Below are 20,288 nucleotides of genomic sequence, written 5' to 3' on the forward strand. Positions count from 1 at the left end.
TTTGCTGCAAAGAAAATGGATATTGTCAGTGTACTGCAAATAGGCATGGAACAGGACAGCAACTTTGCTGAAATGAAGAAGCAGTACCTGTGCCCTAGATGCATTTAGGGAAAGTTCACTGAGCATTGCTTGTCTCACTCAATTAGACAGTGAGCCATCAATACTGGATAAAGAAGTTAGTGGAGAGTAAGGAAAGATTGATTTATGGATACCTATAATCCCTTGTTAGAGATGATATTCAGATAACATTTCTCTGTACCATGCTGCTATCATACGATTCATGACTGCCAGCTAGACACGACAACCTAACTCATCTATGGAGCACAATGCATCTTCAAAGTTCTCAAGGCATCTTTGAGGTCACTAATAAGCTTCTCTTTCTTCTACCACACATCTGGTTTAGTAATTAAGAATATTTTACTGTGATTTATCCAAAGATTGGACTTCTATCCAGGTATAAAACACCTTATATATTATTAGACAGCTTTGGAATTTGACATGTTCTTACCTGAACTAATACGTACTGACAGTTTCCTGGAAACTTGTATTTCAATCCATCAAACGTCAAATAATGAGCCGTACCAATAACAGTGCAGGTGCCATCACATACATTTTTGGTGCACTCCCACTTTCGACCGTGGCACACACTGTAAGAGGGAAAACAAGTCAGTGACAGTTATCATTATTCCCAAAGTAATAAGCAAGAGAATGAAAGGTATTTTAGGCAAAGTGAAAGAGCAAAAATTGATTCCTCCAAGAGAGCATGATCTGAAAACTCTCCAGAAGACACACAAGTGGTGATAAGCTGCTATTTTGCCTTTTTCCTGAGGCTGGGTCAGGGAATAACCAACTGTAGACCAAACAGGAGAACTGTTCCCCTGTGTATCTTAATCCAGACACGGGCTGCAGCTCTGTGTGGAACCTCTGCAGTTGTTGGTGGTGCTGTCTGACCTCAGGTATATCCCCAGCAGATCCTTTCTGCTTGTGTTTGGCCTTGAGAAGGTACTCTCAGAGGGGTACACACCTGAGCTGCTAGAACCCTTCTTTAGATAGACGTCCATAACTACGTTACACTACCGTGCATCAGATAACACTTTCATAAACATAAATTAGTGTGTGTTAGCATTGGGTGCGTAAGTCCAAATAGGGCATTGAAACATAATAAATGAATAAGGAATGTTCTTCCCTTTTTCTTACAAGCTGCATGTAGGAGTATGTGCTTTTTGAACTTCCCTATTACAAGAAGCGGTTTGGACAGAGCCTGCTAGAATATTTTGTGTTAATATTTTGTTTTGGATATCCTACTCTGCTCTGTGCAACCCTTCAGAAAAACAGATTGATTACCCTCTATAGACCATTACAGGTTAAATATGGAGTATAATGCCAGCAACCCTGTTTTTTTATTTGTAGTACTGTCCATTTTTCCCTATTAAAAGCCAAAATATTAGTAAATTTAATATCCAGCAGATGCCAAATGACATGCTCTTAGTCTAGTGATCAACTTCTGCGATCAAGTAACCAGGACAGTAATTCAACCCAGCAAATTTTTGTTCTGAATATATACTGAAGCATAATACCACCCTTCTCCAAAGAGGTTTCTCTGCTCTTAAATTAAGTTCACTCTTCAGGATAGCATAGCTGACCTAGCAGTCAGAGACATTACCTCACAGGCTGCCAAGAAAACACACATAGATAGATATATTTCTTTTTCTGTCCATAGGTGCACATATACATACACCCTATGAGAAATGTCTTAGAGGGTGTTACTGTCCCCTGAGGTCTCCTGTGGTGATTAAAACAGAACATCTGCCCTACAGGAGGATTCAAGTTTGGCAACATACAAATAGGACATACAAATACAAGATGTGACACACATCCTGATCATGAAAGGAGATACACCTGTAGCTGTCTGCCTGTACAGCTTGCAAGTGAGGCTGTCCAGAACACCTCCTAGACTTCCTCACAAGCACAGAATATGCAAGAAAAGAAAAGGGACATCCTGACATGCAGAGAAAAACAAGATGATGCCTTGTCTTCTCAGGGGAAGGGTAATTCTGAAGAGCAATCAAACACAGGGTTAAAGGTCTTGACACCATTATGCCCACATTGCTATAGCAGATGTACTGCACTGTTACTAATCATACAAAAACACTACAGAAAGGACAGTATTTGGTGGTTTTTTTTTCATTTCACTCTTTTTGTACTCTTTTTGCTTTTTTTTATTATTTTCTTATTCTGTTTTTTTGTTTGTTAAAACAACAACAAAAAAAACACAAAACAAAAATCCCACATGGTGGCCATCTTCTGAGTGGATATTCAAAATGCAGAGAAAGCGTTTGTGTAACTCATCGGGTTCTAGTGCAATTTAACACACGGAAGAAAAACAGTAGGGTTCCTAGTCTTCATGATGACACCAAATCAGCCATATTCAACACCAATCATTATTAAATTTCTGAGAATTTCCAAGAACATTTGTATCCGTTCATTGTTGTGACACACAATAATCTGAATCTTACATGGTACCCTGATAAATAAGGCTCAAGGAGGTATATATGCTTATGCTAAAATGAGGAAAAGAGGGAAATTGAGAAATAAAGAACAGACTTCAGGGCATCCACATGATCCTCTTGCCCTTTCCCAGAGGTATCCTGGAGAACCACAAGCTTTGCTACAGAAGCTGCAGGTAAGAAAGGGGATCTTTCTTTTGGCATCCACGAGCTTTTGACCAGTGAATTAAATGAATGTGCTAATTAGCAAGAAACTAAACAAACTAAATAAAAAGCCAGGCAAATTAAGCATAAAAAAAGCATAAAATTTGTTCACTCATTTCTAGTTAATTTTGAGGACTCAGAATAGCATCTGACACCATATCTATTAATCTAATCTAATAATATTAATATCATCATCTAATAAGCAATATGTTGCTTGAGGCTGGAGAAACATTCATCTACCAAACGCTATATGAATGCAGATGGACACCATCACTGACCCAGGAATTTTCTAATCTAACTCTGTAACAGCAGGGAAAGAGAAATACTATCCCTGCTTTACAGATATAAAACTCAGGGATAAAAAAACCTGAAGAACTTTCCCAAGATCAAATTGCTAACCAAAGAAGGTACTGAATGAAGTTCTGTAGTAATGCCTTAATCCAAGCATAAGTACTGCTTAATCTCGGTAACACTTCACAGTATAATAAATATTGTGCAATGCATTTTCTTCAAAGAATGAAATTTCAGTAACAGGAAACTGATTGCACCTTCTGCTATTAAATCTCTGCTAACAGGTAAAGCAAGACCAAGATTTTGCATATAAGTGCATGGACATATTATAAAGTATGTGCTGTAGCAAAAGTCAGATTAGCAAATTTCTGCTGTGTACTGTTCATAAATGTTATTCTAAAATTTTCACTGAGCTTTACAATGAATTCCCAATACATAGCATAACAAAAGTTTTGCCACTGGCTTAGTCTTGGAGACATTCCACTGTTCATGAATTAGGGTCTCCCATATGTCAACTCAAATGTAAATGCCAAATGTGACACCTCTGGCTCATATATTGAGTTTGCAGGTGTTCACATCTGGCTAAGAACAAGTGAGAATGAGAACTCCTGCAACAGCAGTACAAAAAGAAAAAAAAAACACCAAAAGAAAAGGAAGATCTGAGCCCCAAAATGCAGACTCTCAATTCTTATTAATTCTCAAAGCAATAGTAATTTCCTATATCACTTTCTAAATGACATTTGACTTCATATTTACTGAGAACTATCATGAAACTTTTCAAAGTCACATAGTTCAAAAAAGCCCTAGTGACATTTTTGAAGGGACCGTATTTCCAATTTTGCTTTCACATTCTAGGAAAATACCTAAATTGAGAGGAAGAACTTTTTATCAGTGAGAAAAAGCATGATTTCTAACATTTTCTTGACCCTTATATTGAAGAAAATTCTATGTATTAGAGGAAAGGTCAGTTAAAATGGCATCTATATAACAATACCAATTTTTCCTCCGTCTTCCTTCTTTTAAACCTACTTTTCCCCAGGTCTAATTAGAGTACATGATTCACAATGCAATATGTAGCTGCAAAGGAAAAAAAAAGAAACAAAACAGTGGGAGGTCACTGTTTCCATACAAAACTATAAAACCTTTTATCTAAGTCTCACTTACACTAGTTAGGAACAGTCCCACTTGTCTATTATAGCTGGCATATCACACACCTTCTGTTGATGCATGCTGAAAAGGGCTGATTTGAAGGGCCCCAGTTGGCAAAAGAGGAAAGCAGACAGCAAAGTTTAGTAACAAAGCACAGACTCCATTCCTGCCACTCCAGAGGATCTCCTATGTTGTTATCTTGTATTGTAAAATCAAGGAGCAAATCCACTAGCTAGGGGCTATGATGACCTCCAGAGACACACAGACTCCCTATTTGTAAGGTACCACATACAGTTCAACAGATATTGCACTGATCTTTATTCCATGCAAACGGAATATGCTGGTCTGTGCAATATGTGCATTACTAAACTTCAAAACCTGATTTTATATAAAACAGATCTGTTAAGCAAACAATGTTTGGTTTATTAAACATATTAGGTGCCCCAGAAAAATCAAAAAACACAGTTCCAGTGGCTCACCAGGTGTTGCAGTCATTAGTCACTGTCTCTCCCTTGGCATATTCTCTTCCATTGTGAAAACATGGGCATCTTTCAAGAGCAACGCACTTGTTTTCATGTCGCACCTAAGCAAAACAAAGTTCGTCAGCATATGGGTCTGTCAGTATGTGCTGGTATGTAGAAGAGCAAGCACAAAATGTGATAAAGAATAAAGGAAAGGAGAGAGGAAATGCTTCAAGACTAGGGCAAGAAAGGTACAGCATTGCTAATATTTTTTTCCATTAACATAATTAGAGCTGTGGGTACATAAATCTCAGTCTTGCTTCAGAGGCTGGACACCTGTTTAAAATGTTGGGAGAATGTCGTGGTTTAAACCCAGTCAGGTAACTCGTTCGCTCACTTCCCCCCCTTTTCTTGCCCTCCCCCTGCTCTCAGAGGGACGGAGAGGAGAATCAAAAAGAATGCAACTCCCACGGGTTGAGATAAGAACAGTTTAGTAACTAAGGTATAACACAAATCACTACTGCTACCACCACTGATAATAATGATAAAGGAAATAACAAGGGAAGAGAATACATCATCTCACCACCAGCCGACCGATAACTCGCCCCCCCAGCCTGACCAATGACCGATACCTCCTCCAACCCTGCAGTCTAGCCCTTCCGGCTAACTCCCAGTTACATCCTGGGCATGACGTGCTGTGGTATGGAATACCTCTTTGGTCAGTTTGGGTCAGGTGTCCTGTCTCTGCTTCCTCCCGGCTTCCCCTCCTCCCTGGCAGAGCATGAGGCTCACAAAGTCCTTGGCCAAACCAAAACATCGCTTGTTATCAGCTCTGTTCCCGAGCTGAAAGTCAAAACATTGCACTGCACCAGCTAATACAAAGGAAAAACATGACTGCTACTGCGGAACCCAGGACAGAGAATAAATTAGATTAGAGAAGAACATCATGATGAGAAAGTCCAATTTGACCAAAACCAGGATGCAATGAAGATAAATTAGGCTAACCTGAATATGGAGAACAGATGAACAGAACATGCTTATCATATACAGAAAACTCAAGGATGGCTTACCAGAAAAGCAACCAAACACACGACTCAGCTGGGCTAAAATATGAACACTGAGGAGGAGACAAGGAGCTGTAGCACTAGAACTCAAGTGCAACTGCACATTTTGTTGTCACAGACAACAGCCCCCCAACTCCCCTGTTGGCTCGCCTCTGAAAACTGCAGTAGTCACTCATTTACTTTCAAAACCCTATTTATTTCCTAGAAAGCAAGATAAATATCAGTCCACTTGAGACATTATTTCACTCTCACAGGCTCTGTTGCTAGGAAATACGTCATTATGGTCTGCCTACATTTTTTTCTTTTTCAGTCATACCCTACTGATCTTAGTTTCTCCTTGTACAACAACAAAATATTTATTCCACTCAAACAAACAAACAAATTCAATAACAAGTAATGCCTTAGACTATTTTATTTTTTTAATTCCTTTTTTCTGTTGTTTTTTTTTTCTGTGATTACTTTCTTTCTATTTTGAAGACAGGCAGTGTTGGAGTATCAAACAAAACCAAGGCTGGCTATGCTGTTTTTCATTTGGTCGTGTTTCTCCAAAGCCAGAAGCAGGTTTGTCTCATACTTCATGGAATACTGAAAGAGAAAGGGCTTCCCTTCCCTCTCATTCAAAAGTCACAAAATATCACTTTCCCACTTTAAACTCTTTCTGTAAAATCAATAAAATAGTTTCTTTTTTACCATAAATACAAGACAATAAGACCAATGAAGCCTGAAAACCAGGTTAATAAAGTAGAACAGCTCTGCCTTTTCCTATGGGGACCTGGAATGGCCACAGGGAACTACTTATAAAAAGGATTTCACAGCCTGGAGAGCCTTTATTCATATGCAGCTCCACTTGCTTTATGGCTTATGGAAAGCTATATTATGCCAAATAAACACACACCAGTAGAAGCTAGACGGAAACGAAGAAATGCTTTTCTAGATGATAGAGCTGGGGCTCTGCCTTAGACTTAAGCTCCACAAAGGATGGGGAGAAAACAGGCTAGAGAAGACCATATGTTTCTAGGGGTGTTTAATTCCTTCCTTCCTGGTGGCACTCAGGAAAAAAAAAAAATGATGACTTCACACTCATGACTACATTTCTGAATTTTTCCCATACTGTTCAGCAACATAGTGCATAATAAACTCGAGGGCTAGCTTCTGGATATAAAACTTGAGATTAGACACGTGGTTAATAAAGGCAGGATTAGGACCTCTTCTACTTGCTCCCTCACACATTGATAAGAAGCTAGCCACAGCCTATCCTCAACTCTAAAATCTTAATAGGCTGGTATTAGTATTTCCATCATGAATGTTTGGCCACCATGAAGCTACAGTGCAGCAGCTATTAATCCACTGACAAAGACAGAAGACTACCTTGTCTGAACACTGCAGAGTGAGTAGATTTAGAAGCTGGACATAAATACCCAAAATAGGCTCTGACCAGAAGACTAATTATTTTTCCTGCAAAATTCAACACATTGTGATTCTGTTAATAGTAACACACAATATACTGGTCATGTTGACCCCACACCCAAAACCTGTATATCTGGCAGACCAATGCCATGCTGCAGGTCAGTTAAGCACAATACATGCGGTACCACAAGGCCAGTGGCATTACAGACAAACAGCTGGACTTCCTGTGAAAGTCCGTCAACCCATCAATAGAGAGCACTTAATACAGGAGCTCTAACAGTCCTGAGTACCTGAGTTCATGAGAGGCATGAGTTTTCGGGAGGCAACCACAAGAAAAGACACAGGTTTGTAATGAGAACAGCTGCTGATTGCACCATCTCACACCCTTATAATGATTCTCCTGAGAGTATGTCCACGGATTATAAGAGGCTGACTAGCTGATGTTCCTGACCCTCCTCGACTTGGGGATCTAACAGATAGGTCCATCATTTCCTTGCTCTATCTCCTTAATTGTTAATCCTTGACAAATCTTGCAAAAGGAAGGACAGTGTTACAGATTTCAGAACCTTTAAGTTTCTTTTCTCCTAAACTCTGCCTTGATGAGGCTGAATTTTAACTTCTTTTGGTCACACAATTTTGATGAGTATTGCACTGTCAAAGGTAGCCCAGATTTTCACTCTTTCTCCTGATACACCTGAGGGCTTCAGCAGAAAGTCAGCCAGAGGTACAAAGGAGTACAGGATTAAGTAAAGGAAGTGGGTCAGGTTAGAACCCAATAGCCGATACATTTTAACAAAACCAGCCTGTCATCATTTCTGTGCAAAGACAAGTCAAAAGCATGCTAGGACAGACCACTCAACACGTGCTGGTTTACACTTGGCTTTTCTTTTTTACAATAGCTGTATGCTTCTTATGTTTGTTTTATGAAGTATTATCCTTGGGCAGATGTACATACTAGAAAGATGGCACCCACCTCCTCATGAAAACTCTGTTATGTTATAATATAGGATAAGCCTACACTGAACAATATACAGTACAGCTAGCAGGAAAATCAATATAGCACTCTAGTAAATTTCTGTTGAAAACAGTTTGGAAGAAAAAAATTCTTCCAAACTCTTCTGATTAAAATATTTAGGGGTTTTTGGCTTGGTCTGGCTGTTGGTTTTTTTTTTTCCTTTCTCTACCAACTTCTCATAATTTTATAAATAATTTTACTTCAGAAGTCAGACTACAATAAAATGTTTAATTTCTAGTTTTAGAGTGTCTGGATTTTGTGCTTTCTGTTTGTTCTGTTCCTCTTTTTTTTTCCCAGAAAGGTGGTTAACACTCCATTTGTATATTTATTAATATTTTCCAATGGGAAAAAAATGGAATGCAGTAAACTAATCTGAGAAAGCATATTTTTCCCCACACTTCTGCACATATGTTATGATTTATCTTTTCTGCTCTGCAAAAGGGTGACAAGTATGGAGAATTTCCCACCCTCCAGATGATCAAAGACAGAAGAAGAAGAATTACTTTTCATGGCATATCAAACATTTTTATTTTCAAGAAATAAAAACATTGTAAAATATTAGGTCAAGATGAACTGGAAAACTTATTTTTCAGTTGAAAGAAATTAGGATTTCTTTGCATTTTCTGGCTGGGAAAATAATCCATTGATTGATTGGCAATTTCTCACCCCAACAAATCTTCCAATTCAAATCCAGCCAACTGCAGCATCATGTTCATGAGCAAGCCCTGATTTATTTCTTTTCCCTGATTTATTTCTTTTTAATTATTTTTAGGTATGCTAGTCAAACTTGGCAGGCTGTACATTACAGATTTTAGACTATGGATTCCTCTATTTAAGACTGGTAACTCAGCTAACTAATCTCTAAACATCTCTTTATATACATTGAGATAGCATTGCACTTAATCACATCTTAACTGCTACATGTACTTGCAACTGTATAGGAGACTGTAAACTATATATCTTTGTGCTTCCTGATGGTACAAACCACTTCAGAGAAGCAAGGAGATTTTATTTGATTTTTACTAGTAAGTTATCCATGGCCATTCCTAATTTTTATATGCTACTATACCACAAAAGAAAAACAAAAATCTTCAGTAAAAAGGCACAGTTCCTTACAAAGTGACAATATGTGCAAATATCTATTCCCATATATGTGCAGTAATCTGTTGCTTCCCACAGACATTTGTACAAAGAGTAACTCACCTCCATGAGTGCTTTGCATAGGAAGCAGCATTACAGAACGCCAACAAGGGAGATTAACTGGCAAAAGGAATGCTAAAACCTTTTCCTGGTCCCTTTACTGCTCAGCTCTGTTGGTACAAGTCTGGAAAACAGAGACTTTGCGACTTTGCAAGCATTTTCTTCCAGTCTGCCCAGCACCTTTAAGGTAGAGGGAGGCAGGATGGAAAGGAGAACGTGCTCATCACCCCACATCCTCACATTTTTGGCAAACAATACTGGAAGCACAAAGTCTCATTGTAGAGTGAAAAAATAAGGAATAAGCCTCCCTAAAACCATCCTGGTTAGCTACCTACAGGTGGTGAGGAGGAAACTGCTCTTTGAAAAGAAGCTGGAAGGCCCTGTGGAACCAGGAGGCTGAAGGGCACCCAGCTTGATCCTGTCTTTGCATGGCAGTGGTTACAGCAAAATCACCTAGATACCACATTCTCCCGTTGTGGCTTTGACAAACGTGTATCTCATCATTTTTATTCCCTGTCGGACTGGACGCACACAAGAACTAGACAGTATATTCCGAGTTTACTGGAAAATTGAACCATACTGTCATCTAGTGGACAAAAACTTATTTTACTTTTTAAGAAAACCAAAACGAACCAAGCCCCGTTCTTTTATCCGAAACTTGACAAACCATCTTGTTGCATGTGTCCCATCACTGCAGGGTCAACTGCAGCTCCCAATTCCAAAATGCCAAAGACTGCTTCTCCTGGCAAGAATTTTATGAAACAATCGTTTGAATGATAGTTTCAACCCACTGAAAAGAAATATGATATTCTACACTAAACGTGAAGGTTAATTACTAGAAAGCTGATCTAGGGAGGGTTGGGGGGGGGGGGGGGGGGGGGGGGTCCCAGCCCATTTTTTTCTTGTTGAGCAGTTATCATAAGGGGGTTTTCCATTACTATCTCTAAAGTATACTATTACCATATCCTGGACTGAAACCAAATCTCAAGCCCCTTCAACAAATCAAAGAATTCTGATTGTGATGTACAGAGAAAAACCTATTCACACTGGAACTCTTGGAATTTTACTAGTACACAAATATTTGGAAGTTTATTTAACACACTACTATTTGGGAATTTTCTTCTCTAAAAGGAAAGACATTTAAAAACTGAAACGTGAGAAGAAGCAACATTTGGTTTTAAAATTGTGGTAAAAATTTGCTCAATGTTGATACAGATGAGTTTAAATTCTGTTCTGTATTTTTTGCTTTCTACCTACAAGACACGTCACGAGCCTGAGTTTTTGCCTACAAGCTGGCATTTCATTAAGGAGTAACATCTATTTACTTAAACATATGCTTATCATCAGAATATGATAGCAACATTAAAAATATTAATTTTAGAAATTACTTTCATTATTAATTTAAGAATTTGGGGGGGATGTCTCGTAAGACAATGGAAGGAATCTGGGGGGAAATTTTCTCTTCTGTATATACACACAGAAGTGGAAAAACAACATGCCTTTATAAAAATGCATGTTCCAAGTATAGATAATTGCTTTTTAAAATAGAATTTAAACTAGTGGCTAAATAGTGGTTAAAGTAAATTCATTAGAGCTGAAGTCTAAACATGCATCTCAGCCCTAAAAGTAATAATCCATACTTTCATTTGCTGTCAACATCAAGTGCATAATAATCTAAGCCTGATCCTTGAGCAAGTATAAAAGATTAAAAAGAACAAAAGTAATCTTTTCATTACTAAACTTCGTAGCTTTTGAAAACACCTTGCTTTACTTTACACCTCTCTGAGCCAGAAAACTGTACCAGCAATGTCTCAAAGTGCCACAGGTGTGAAGTCTCACAGTTGTATTGTAGGCCTCAAGCAAAATAAAGACACAACTCTCTCCAACATCTACTAGGTATGCTCACCTGCAGTGCATGCATTGAACATCGCAAACTTCTTAAATCTCATCAGTTTTCCTGGACAGAGAACTCAAAAGTGCCATTTATTTAACTTCATAAAGATTTGACCACGTGCTCCACCTCTACCCTATTCACACGATGCCTGGGACTACACCCCCAGCCCCTGGTGAGATCCTGTGCACGACTTCGCCTGCACAAAGAGCATTGCACAGAACTGAACACTGATGTTTTTTTTCCTGCTGCTCAGAGAACAACAGCAGCAATCTGCTGTCTATTCTGCTCCATCTGCTTTATATCAGAGCTCTAAATTGACACCGAGCTCGCAGTCACTGGCTGAGCAAATAACTATTTGCTGTTTGCTCTGTTTAAAAATGACTAAACTAAAGATTAAATTTGCAGGTCAAAAGGGGACATCACCCTGGACTCCAGAAAGCATCTTATCAGTGGAAAAAAAGCACACTTAGCACACCACCTGCAATTCCAGGACACCCGCCGGCATCATGTTAGCAAGTTTCATGTCCCACATTCTGTTTCATGGGGAATTCTCAGTTTGTTACCACACACAGGAAAGCAACGGCAGAGATAGAGACTTCACAAGGAGGCAACTGGTATAAGCAGAAAAGGTCTAGCTTTTGATTATCAATTATTATTACTACAAGCTAAACTTCATCTTCTATGCAGATAGAGTAATAAATGCACTTTACACCAGCCAGAATTTGGCAGAGTCAATACTTCACAACCATGTATTTCCAAGCCACAAGATGACTGCTGGTAGGAAAGAATGAAGGCAAGAAAGCAAAGAGGATCTGTTTCTCTCTGTTGCAGCTAAGCCTGCTTACCATCCCTTTTGGACAGAGGCATCCAGATATGCAGCCATGGCTGATGCATTCCAAGTCATAGTTCTGGCAAGTCTTGGCACACTCCAACCCTTCAGCTCTTGGGTTGTTTGCAGGACAGACAAATCTTTCCATGGGGGATCTGCATGTCAAGCTCCTTTTTACTTTAAAACAATAAATTTACAAAACTTGTAATTGGAACTTAAATATTGTTAGCACAGTATTTTTCTAAAGGATGGATCAACATTCTTATTAGAAAACTAATTTAGAATATAGCCTGAAGCAAAACCACTACACCACTATGCATGACACTGTGAAGGCAACAGCTCTCATTTTCCTGAAATGACAGTGACCTCAGGCTGCCATAAAGGCATGCATATTCTAATATAGAAGCAAAAGAAGCTTCACTAGGGTAAATAGCATTTTAGCAACATAAACAGTGCAATTTCAGATTGCACTGGGGCTATGAGCACACCTCAGTGCAAAACATATTTCAGCCTGTCGGCAGTGTACACTAGCAATGTCAGCACAAAGTCAATAATTTGAGAAGCAACACCCCCATATATTACTGTATTTAGACCCACTTCCAATGCGTATAACTACAGTGGTGAGCTAGTAACAATGTCCTAAGCTTAAAAACAAAGTTTTCAAACCCTGAGTCTTTAGGTTCTAGCAGATCAGAAAGTCCCAAGAAACTCCATGTTATTATTTCAAGCAGTTCTAACAATATGCATCTCTGAGGTTTTGTAAGTTTTAATGCTCTAAAGCAGGAAAATTATGTCTTAACAGCATTAAATTAAAAGTTTGATGAGATATACACCCAGAATGCTTCACCTGGAGAACGGTATGGGCCAACCAGGGACACTGTTACTGGTTGTCTACCAAGCACCATTAAGCAGGTGACTACCCTGTACCAACCAGTCAGATTTACAGTGTTTTCCACTAGAAGCTTGGCAGTAGGGGTGAGTGGTAGTTTATCAGAACATGCAAAGGCAAACAATAACCCTTTGCTCCAAGGATCTGGGAAATACCAACCAAAAACTTTGTCCAAACACCCTGAACGGATGCATTTGGCAGTATGCCACAGAAGACACTATGTTTGGGCTTATTCCTGATATTCATGAAGGGATGCTCCTGGGCTTCATCAAATCCCCACTATCCCAGTCCCCTCTGAGATGCATTTGGTCTCAAACCCCCTAGGTCTCCAAGGAAATTGTCAGGCTCCAGGAGGTTTTATGCAGAGATGCTTGGTGGCTGGAAGACACACTTGATGCCAGGTGGCAGTCTAACCTGCAGGCAACAAAAAGCTTCATCTGCACCAGAAAAGAGAGCTTGAAACCCACTAGTCAGAAGCAGAGGGTATAAAGCTAGCTCGCTACTGGTGTAGTGTGATCCTCAAATAGCAACTGTGGGCCTCAGATCACCGCCAAGGGAGTCCTTAACCTCTTCAAATAAGGAGAGACCACAGTGGCTAACTGCACCCCTCCCATGTTAAATTTTTCTTTCAATATTGTAAAACATATAAAAGTAGGAAGAAGTCTCACAACATCACCAGACACTGCAGCCTCCAGTGCTTCTTCCCTATCCGAGATTACTGAGGCTGAAGAGAAGAAAAGAAAAAAAACCAAACAGAAAAAAAATTATTTTTTTAAGGCATACTAACTTCTGGCAGATGGCCTCTCATCAGCGAAAACATCTGGCAGGAAGGCACCAGGAACTCTGTTTGTACTGCAGTGCATGAAACCATTTTCACAATAGCTAAGAAAAACAAATAGAGCTTATATTTAACGAAGTGACATTAAGCTTTCATTCACACTGTTTTTTTTTTCAGATAGGCTGCAGGGAACTTGACAGAATACCAAAATTACACCTCTCATTGAGGATGATCTGTTGCACTCCCTCCACTGTGCTTATCCACCTTAAAGGCAAACCTTCCTTAAGATAGTTGATGTGATATAATGGTAATACAGCTGCATGCTAGCCCTGTCCTGCTGAATTCCATCTGCACAGGCCTAAAACTGGGCAAGATAACAGTCAGGTCTGTTGTGGAAAAGGTGAGAGACCACTTTGTGCCTGCAACTTACATGACTTCTGTGGTAGAGCAGAAAAGGGTAAGGCACTGTTCCCTAAATTGGACTTACCAGGAACAGCTCAGCAATTACATTCCTACTCTCAGTGTACAGCTACTCAATTTAACAATTAGAAATGCTTTTTAATATTTGTAATTAGGTTTTAACATTTAAGAAATATATCGCAGTACACTGAAGTGTATTTTAAAAGCTTACAAAGTAGCTATTGTCAGTAATTAAACTCCATTTCAAATTGCTAGGAACTGTTCACAGATGAGGGTTTTATACTGGTTTCTGACTAAGGTGGCATTTTAAACTATGTGGATAGAGATGCAACAGCAAAAGTTACCACTCTGTTTGTTGGAGCCAAAATCTTGCTCTCTTTTAAACTAGTTTCAGAGGAGGTAAAGGAAGCAGTTAACCACTCAGGCTATCCAAAAATTTAAGTCACAGCATGTAAGGATGATTTACGAACATTGCACTTACCACATGGTGTAATGATCTGAAAAGATGTCTTCTGGTTGGAATATCTCACCGTCATAGTAACAAGAGCACTGGGACTTTGGTACACACTGCTCATGCTCATCCAGGTAGTGCCCAAGGGGACAGTAGCATCCTTCCATGCAGAGTTCATCACAGTCCTCATCCGGGTAGGACAAAGATCTGCAGGTCTGGTTGCACAACACCCCACACTGCCGGTACACTTGGCCTTCAGGACAGGTCATTGCTGTTGAATGATGTACACATTAGGGAGGCTGGCATTTGATTCGAAGCCAACTACAGGAAAAGCTGTTTAAAAAGCTTGGGATTGAAACGTATTTACTCAGTTACTCATTGATGGAAGCCTATATTATACTGTCTCTCCTTAATTCTGCAGCACCAGTGAAGCATTGCTTCATATATGGCTTTGCCTATATGTATGTGTATATATATACACATACACACAAGCAAAACCTTACTACATGCAGTTCCCAATAAACACTGGGACTGGACTGCAAACCCTGTGATGGAAATCTATCTACAAATCTTCATCCAGAATGAAAAAACACAGGCTCTGTCCAACCTCTGTTACTACTTGGATCTACAAGTTAGGAGCATTACAAGTGTTATGTACACATTCACACTTCTTTTCCTTTGCAACATGGTTAAGGGACAATTTAGTCCAAATAAGTAGAAGTGTAGGTTTCTGCCTTGACAAGCAGGTGCCACAATAGCTTAAAGCCTCACATTCCAGAAGCTCTCAGTGATTTCTGTGGAAGCAGGTGCAAATAATGAAGTCATTTAGTGATCATGGAGCCAAACTTTGGGCACTAACGATTTTTGATGATGGATTCATTTTTAGGGAGACCTAATTATGACCTTTGGAACCATTTTGGCTTCCTTGTTTATAAAGCTTACGCATAGTTCTACAACAGCACTGACAATCTCCTCTGCATACATCAGCATCAGCACTAGGTGGCAGTTATGACAACAGATTGCAGAAGAAGAGAATTCAAGTTACTATGTCAAGGGCTTTTAACAGGCCTCCTGATAACGAGGATTTACAAAACCTGTCGTTTGTAGCAACCTGCGAAAGCAAACGGTTGGAGTTGTAAAGCGATAAGGCAGGATGTTCAGCAGAGTGAGGGAAGCAGCTGCAAGTAAAAGTTGGCACATTTGTACTGTGCTAAAACCAAGATGAAGGGGTTACAGAGAAAGTCTTTCCTCTTGTCATGCCTTGCAGAATGATCTGATAATCCCTACCCTCTCTTTTGTGAGTGCACACACCTGGGAACTGTAGCAGCAACAGCAGTAAAAGAAAAACTATAGCAAGGCTACAGCCCTGCAGCCTTGCCCAGCTGCTGGTAGGGCTGAATTAATTAATACTGGGGCTAACAAAGCAAGGCCTACATGCTAAGTGACGTCTAATGCATACCTCCACAAAATTGTTCTGCAAATAAGAGGTACTTCTACTCACTGAAGAGAGACATGGCTGCACTAACATCTCCCCAGCTTTTATTGAGGCACCCCAGTCCCATGCATGGAAGCATAAACCTTAACTTGAGGATCCAGCCCAGAGGCATCTAAGGTCACTTGAGGACTTCTTCAGAGCAAAGATCTCCCAAGTTTGGGACTTGTGCCCAAACTATTTAAACTTTCACAACACAGCCCAAGAAATTAATATGTGCTCGCATCAACAAAGCAGGCAGAGAAAATACCTCCTAATTCAGAAATAAGTAGGTGATAGATTTACTTGCATTTCAAAGTCATCTTGGCAGCTTTTCACAGAACAGTGCTTCTAATGTACCTAAACACAATCTCTGCAGTAAATCAAATACTGTCAGTCACAGCCCAGGGCTGAAGACCATTTTAAAAGTAACTTTCATCACTAAAGGCATGTGCAAGCAGGACAACTATGAAGCCTCAGCCAAAACTATGATTTGCTACACAGGAGCCTCTGGAAGCAAGGAACTGGTTTGGCAGATTTCAGGTGGGTACACCAATTTACTAGAGTTTGAAGAATCAAAAAAGATAGGATAACTGAGCCCACTATCCTGACCTACTTTCTAGTCAGTGGTATCACTCCCTGCCCACAGGGATGACTTTGCAGTCATCCCTTTCTTAGCTAAAGCTTTGCAAGTCATCTTACCTGCTTGTGCACCTCCTAAGGTTTTAGAAACATTTCATTTTTCCAGTTATGCTACCTAATGCCATATTCACACTCCAAGTCCTAGTACACTGCTCCATCACCTCCTGGCAACATCTGTTTTTAACAGCAAAAAGGCAAGACAACTGACTTGGGAGGGGACTGTTGTCTGTACACTTTGTAATACACTGACATGAAAAAAAATAAAACCATCCCACTATGACAGGAAATGAGAGGAAAAGGCGAGTCTCTACGGAGCCTGTTATAAAACCAAAACAGCTCAGTGCTGTGGTCTGAAACTCAGCCTGTCCCAGGGATAAGATAGGAAATAGTGGGAAAGCATTGGAAAAATGTGTACCCATCAGATAGTTCATCCAGTTTCTTGTGGGTGGGTTTTCATGCAGTGACAATAAACTACCCAACACCACCACATTAAGGAAAATAGTGGGCTTATCAGCAGGTCCTAAAACCTGAAGAAACATCTAGGGACCTGTTGACTGTTTCCCCTTTGGCACAGAACAATATACACATACACACATGCACACAGACACACACGACATCATAGAATAATTCTGGTCGGAAAAGACCTTAGAGATCACCGAGTCCAACCTTTAAACTGACACTACCAAGTTCATATCCCTTTAGGGATATGGTTTATCCCTACTAAATCATATCCCTAAACACCACATCTACACATCATTTACTTCCATGGATGGTGACTCCACCACTTTCCTGCGCAGTGTGTTTCAATTCTTGACAACCCTTTTGGTGAAGAAAATTTTCCTAATATCCAGTCTAGATCTTCACTGGTGCAGCTTGATACTGTTTCTTCTCATCCTACTACTTTTTGTTACTTGAGAAAAGAGACCAACAATGCTACAACCTCTTTTAGGCAGATATAGAGAGAGATAAGGTCTCCCCTGAGCCTCCTTTTCTCTAAACCACCGCAGTTCCCTCAGTTGCTCCTCACAGAACTTACCCTCCAGACCCTTCACCAGCTTCATTGCCCTCCTCTGGACCTACTCCAGCACCTAGTATCTCTTTTACAGTGAGAGGCCCAGGACTGAACACAGTGTTCGAGGTGTGGCTTCACCAGTGCAAGTGCAGGGGGATGATTACTGCCTTGGCCCTGCTGGTCACACTATTGCTGATCCAGGCCAGGATGCTTTTGGCCTTCTTGGCTACCTGGGCACAAGCTGGCTTATCTTCAGCTCCATCAATCAATATCCCCAGGTCCTTTTCCACCCAGCAGCTTTCCAGCCACTCTTCCCCAAGCCCGGAGCATTGCATGGGGCTGTTGTGGCCCAAGTGCAGGACCCGGCACTTCGCCTTGTTGAACCTCATGCCAGTGGCCACAGCCCATCAATCCAGCCTGTCCAGATCCCCCTGCAGAGCCTTCCTACCCTTTAGCTGATCAACACTCCCACCCAGCTTGGTGTCGTCTGCAAATTTACTGAGAGTGCACTTGATCCCCCCATTCAGAGCGAGTCCTGGGAAACACCACTTGTGACCAGCTGCCAACTATATTTAAGTGCATTCACCACAACCCTTTGGGCCTGGCCATCCAGCCAGTTTTTCACATGCATTTGCATGAGAAACAGCCCTTCACAGCATGCCCTATCTGCTCCTTCCTTGCTCTGTTGCTTATTCATGGTGGGCTGCAAGAGTACAAACCAAACCTTCAACAATCAATCTGCAACCAAAACAATTTCAAATACATGGAAGGTGAAGGCTTGTTATTTTGATACGCAGCAGAAATGCTGTGCTACACTAATGAGTTACCTCCCTGCCACTTACCCACTTCAAATGAAGCAAACCGGTTCTGTCAAGTCATTTTCCAAGAAACTGAATCTCTGTTGACCAAGGCAGGAGCAGAGCATGTGTTCAGTGCACTGGGCTGTCAGCACAAATTACGCAACCTGCACATTCACTTCTCAAGCCCATTAAAAGAGGGATTGTTCTCCTTCATGTGACAGGAGATGTCTAGGGCATCAGAATTATTTAATGGGTGCTGATGGATCTGCAATCAGGAAAATCGTCACTTTATGAGAGCATAAAGCGCTCTGTAATGCACAGAAAGGAAGAAGCAGCTCTGCACTATTAAAGATTAATTGTCAAAATTGACTTGTTCAGTTACAGAAAGAATGATGGTGCATTATCAGTGCTCTTTCTTTCAGCCTCCAGACCTGCAGTTTTAAAAGGATTTTTATTACATTACTGTTCCACTATCTGAACATTTACATAAATTAGGTAAAATATTATGAAACCATGCAGCAGTTTAACATAAACTGGTTTCATTCTTCTTTGTGGTAAGTACTCTCCAGCCTGCAGAAGATGTTGTCACTGACATTACAGGTACAGACCCCACCCGGTGGAAGGCCACTGACCTTTCTTTCTCTCTCTTCCAGTTTCTACACACTCAGTTTATAAAGAAATGTACTTCCCACCCCCTGTTTGGGAAGAAGTCGCTAGCAGATCTGGAGGCCTGCCAAGTATACATGCTTTTTCCCAAAATTTTCAGTTGTCTTCTTTCCTTTATTTGCTGCTATTGCAAACTTGCTCAGGAAAATGGAAAAACATCCATTTCACAAGTACCTATTGGGAAAAGCGTGGCCATGTTCCACAAAGATTCCATTGCAAGGGATTCTTTCCTAACATACTGACCTAACTGAGAATGAGAAGAAACACAGGATGTTGGCTGCTTCTGCTCCAGCTTCTTATCAGTTTGGCTATTAATCTTACATGGACTGATGTGTGCAAAACCATCCTATTCTTTCTGTTACCCCACCTCTGTAACCTAAATCTGTAGTCTGAATTTTTGTTCTATCATCTAGCAACATCTCATCTTTTTGACTGCAAGCTGTTGAACCAGGGTTGCCATTTATTATAGGTGGAATCCTGGAAACAACCCTCAGGGGAATTAAAAAACTCACCTCTTGCTGACACTCAGAGTTAAAAAGAAACCAAAACAATCAAAGCTCTTGTTTGCCTAGGTCAGTGGTGCTACTCATGCCCTGCTGGATCAAAGTTCAGGATCACATTTTCAACCAGCTATCACTTCATACTAGAATTTACAAGGGGAAAAAGGAATGGAGCTCATATGTGGTTAGAAAAATGATGTTCACCCACAAGCTGAATGATGCACATGAAAGGAGATCTGACATAGGTCTCAGACTTCTGCACTGACAGAGTGATAATCAAACTGCTAAGAGAGAGATATGCCAGGGAAGTTGTGAGATCTCCATCCCTGAAGATACTCAAAATTTGTCTGGAGAAGACCATAGGCAATCTGCAGTAAATTCACCCTGAAGTGAGGAGGGGTGGTACCAGAACACTGCCAGAGGCCACTTCTAATATGAGTTTGTTTATACTTGTATGATTCTGTTCTGTGATACCATTTGTCTGAGTACCTGCCTTTGTGCTTTCTCCATACCCTCAACTTCAGCTGAAGTCAGGAGTCACTGACGAGGTCAGGGCCTGGGAAGCTTGAGCCTTGAAAGAAGGCAGTACCAAAAAAGCAATTAATATACTACTACAAATCACTTGGAGATTCCTACCC

General features: G+C 40.4%; 1 protein-coding gene across 1 annotated transcript in view; it reads right to left on the reverse strand.

Moving 5' to 3' along the window:
• The window catches only part of VWF (von Willebrand factor), a 130,460-nt gene that overhangs the window by 73,117 nt on the left and 37,055 nt on the right, over positions 1-20,288 (reverse strand). The window contains exons 16-20 of the mRNA XM_062615547.1: positions 14,590-14,830; positions 13,698-13,792; positions 12,038-12,198; positions 4,631-4,734; positions 509-647 (exon numbers count right to left, since the gene is read on the reverse strand). Coding sequence (XP_062471531.1) covers positions 509-647; positions 4,631-4,734; positions 12,038-12,198; positions 13,698-13,792; positions 14,590-14,830 — 740 coding nt within the window. The remainder of the gene's footprint in view (positions 1-508; positions 648-4,630; positions 4,735-12,037; positions 12,199-13,697; positions 13,793-14,589; positions 14,831-20,288) is intronic.

Source organism: Pezoporus occidentalis, unplaced genomic scaffold (genome assembly GCF_034315485.1).
Source record: "Pezoporus occidentalis ecotype Australia unplaced genomic scaffold, CSIRO_AGI_Poc_V1 ctg182, whole genome shotgun sequence".
NCBI lineage: Eukaryota > Metazoa > Chordata > Aves > Psittaciformes > Psittacidae > Pezoporus > Pezoporus occidentalis.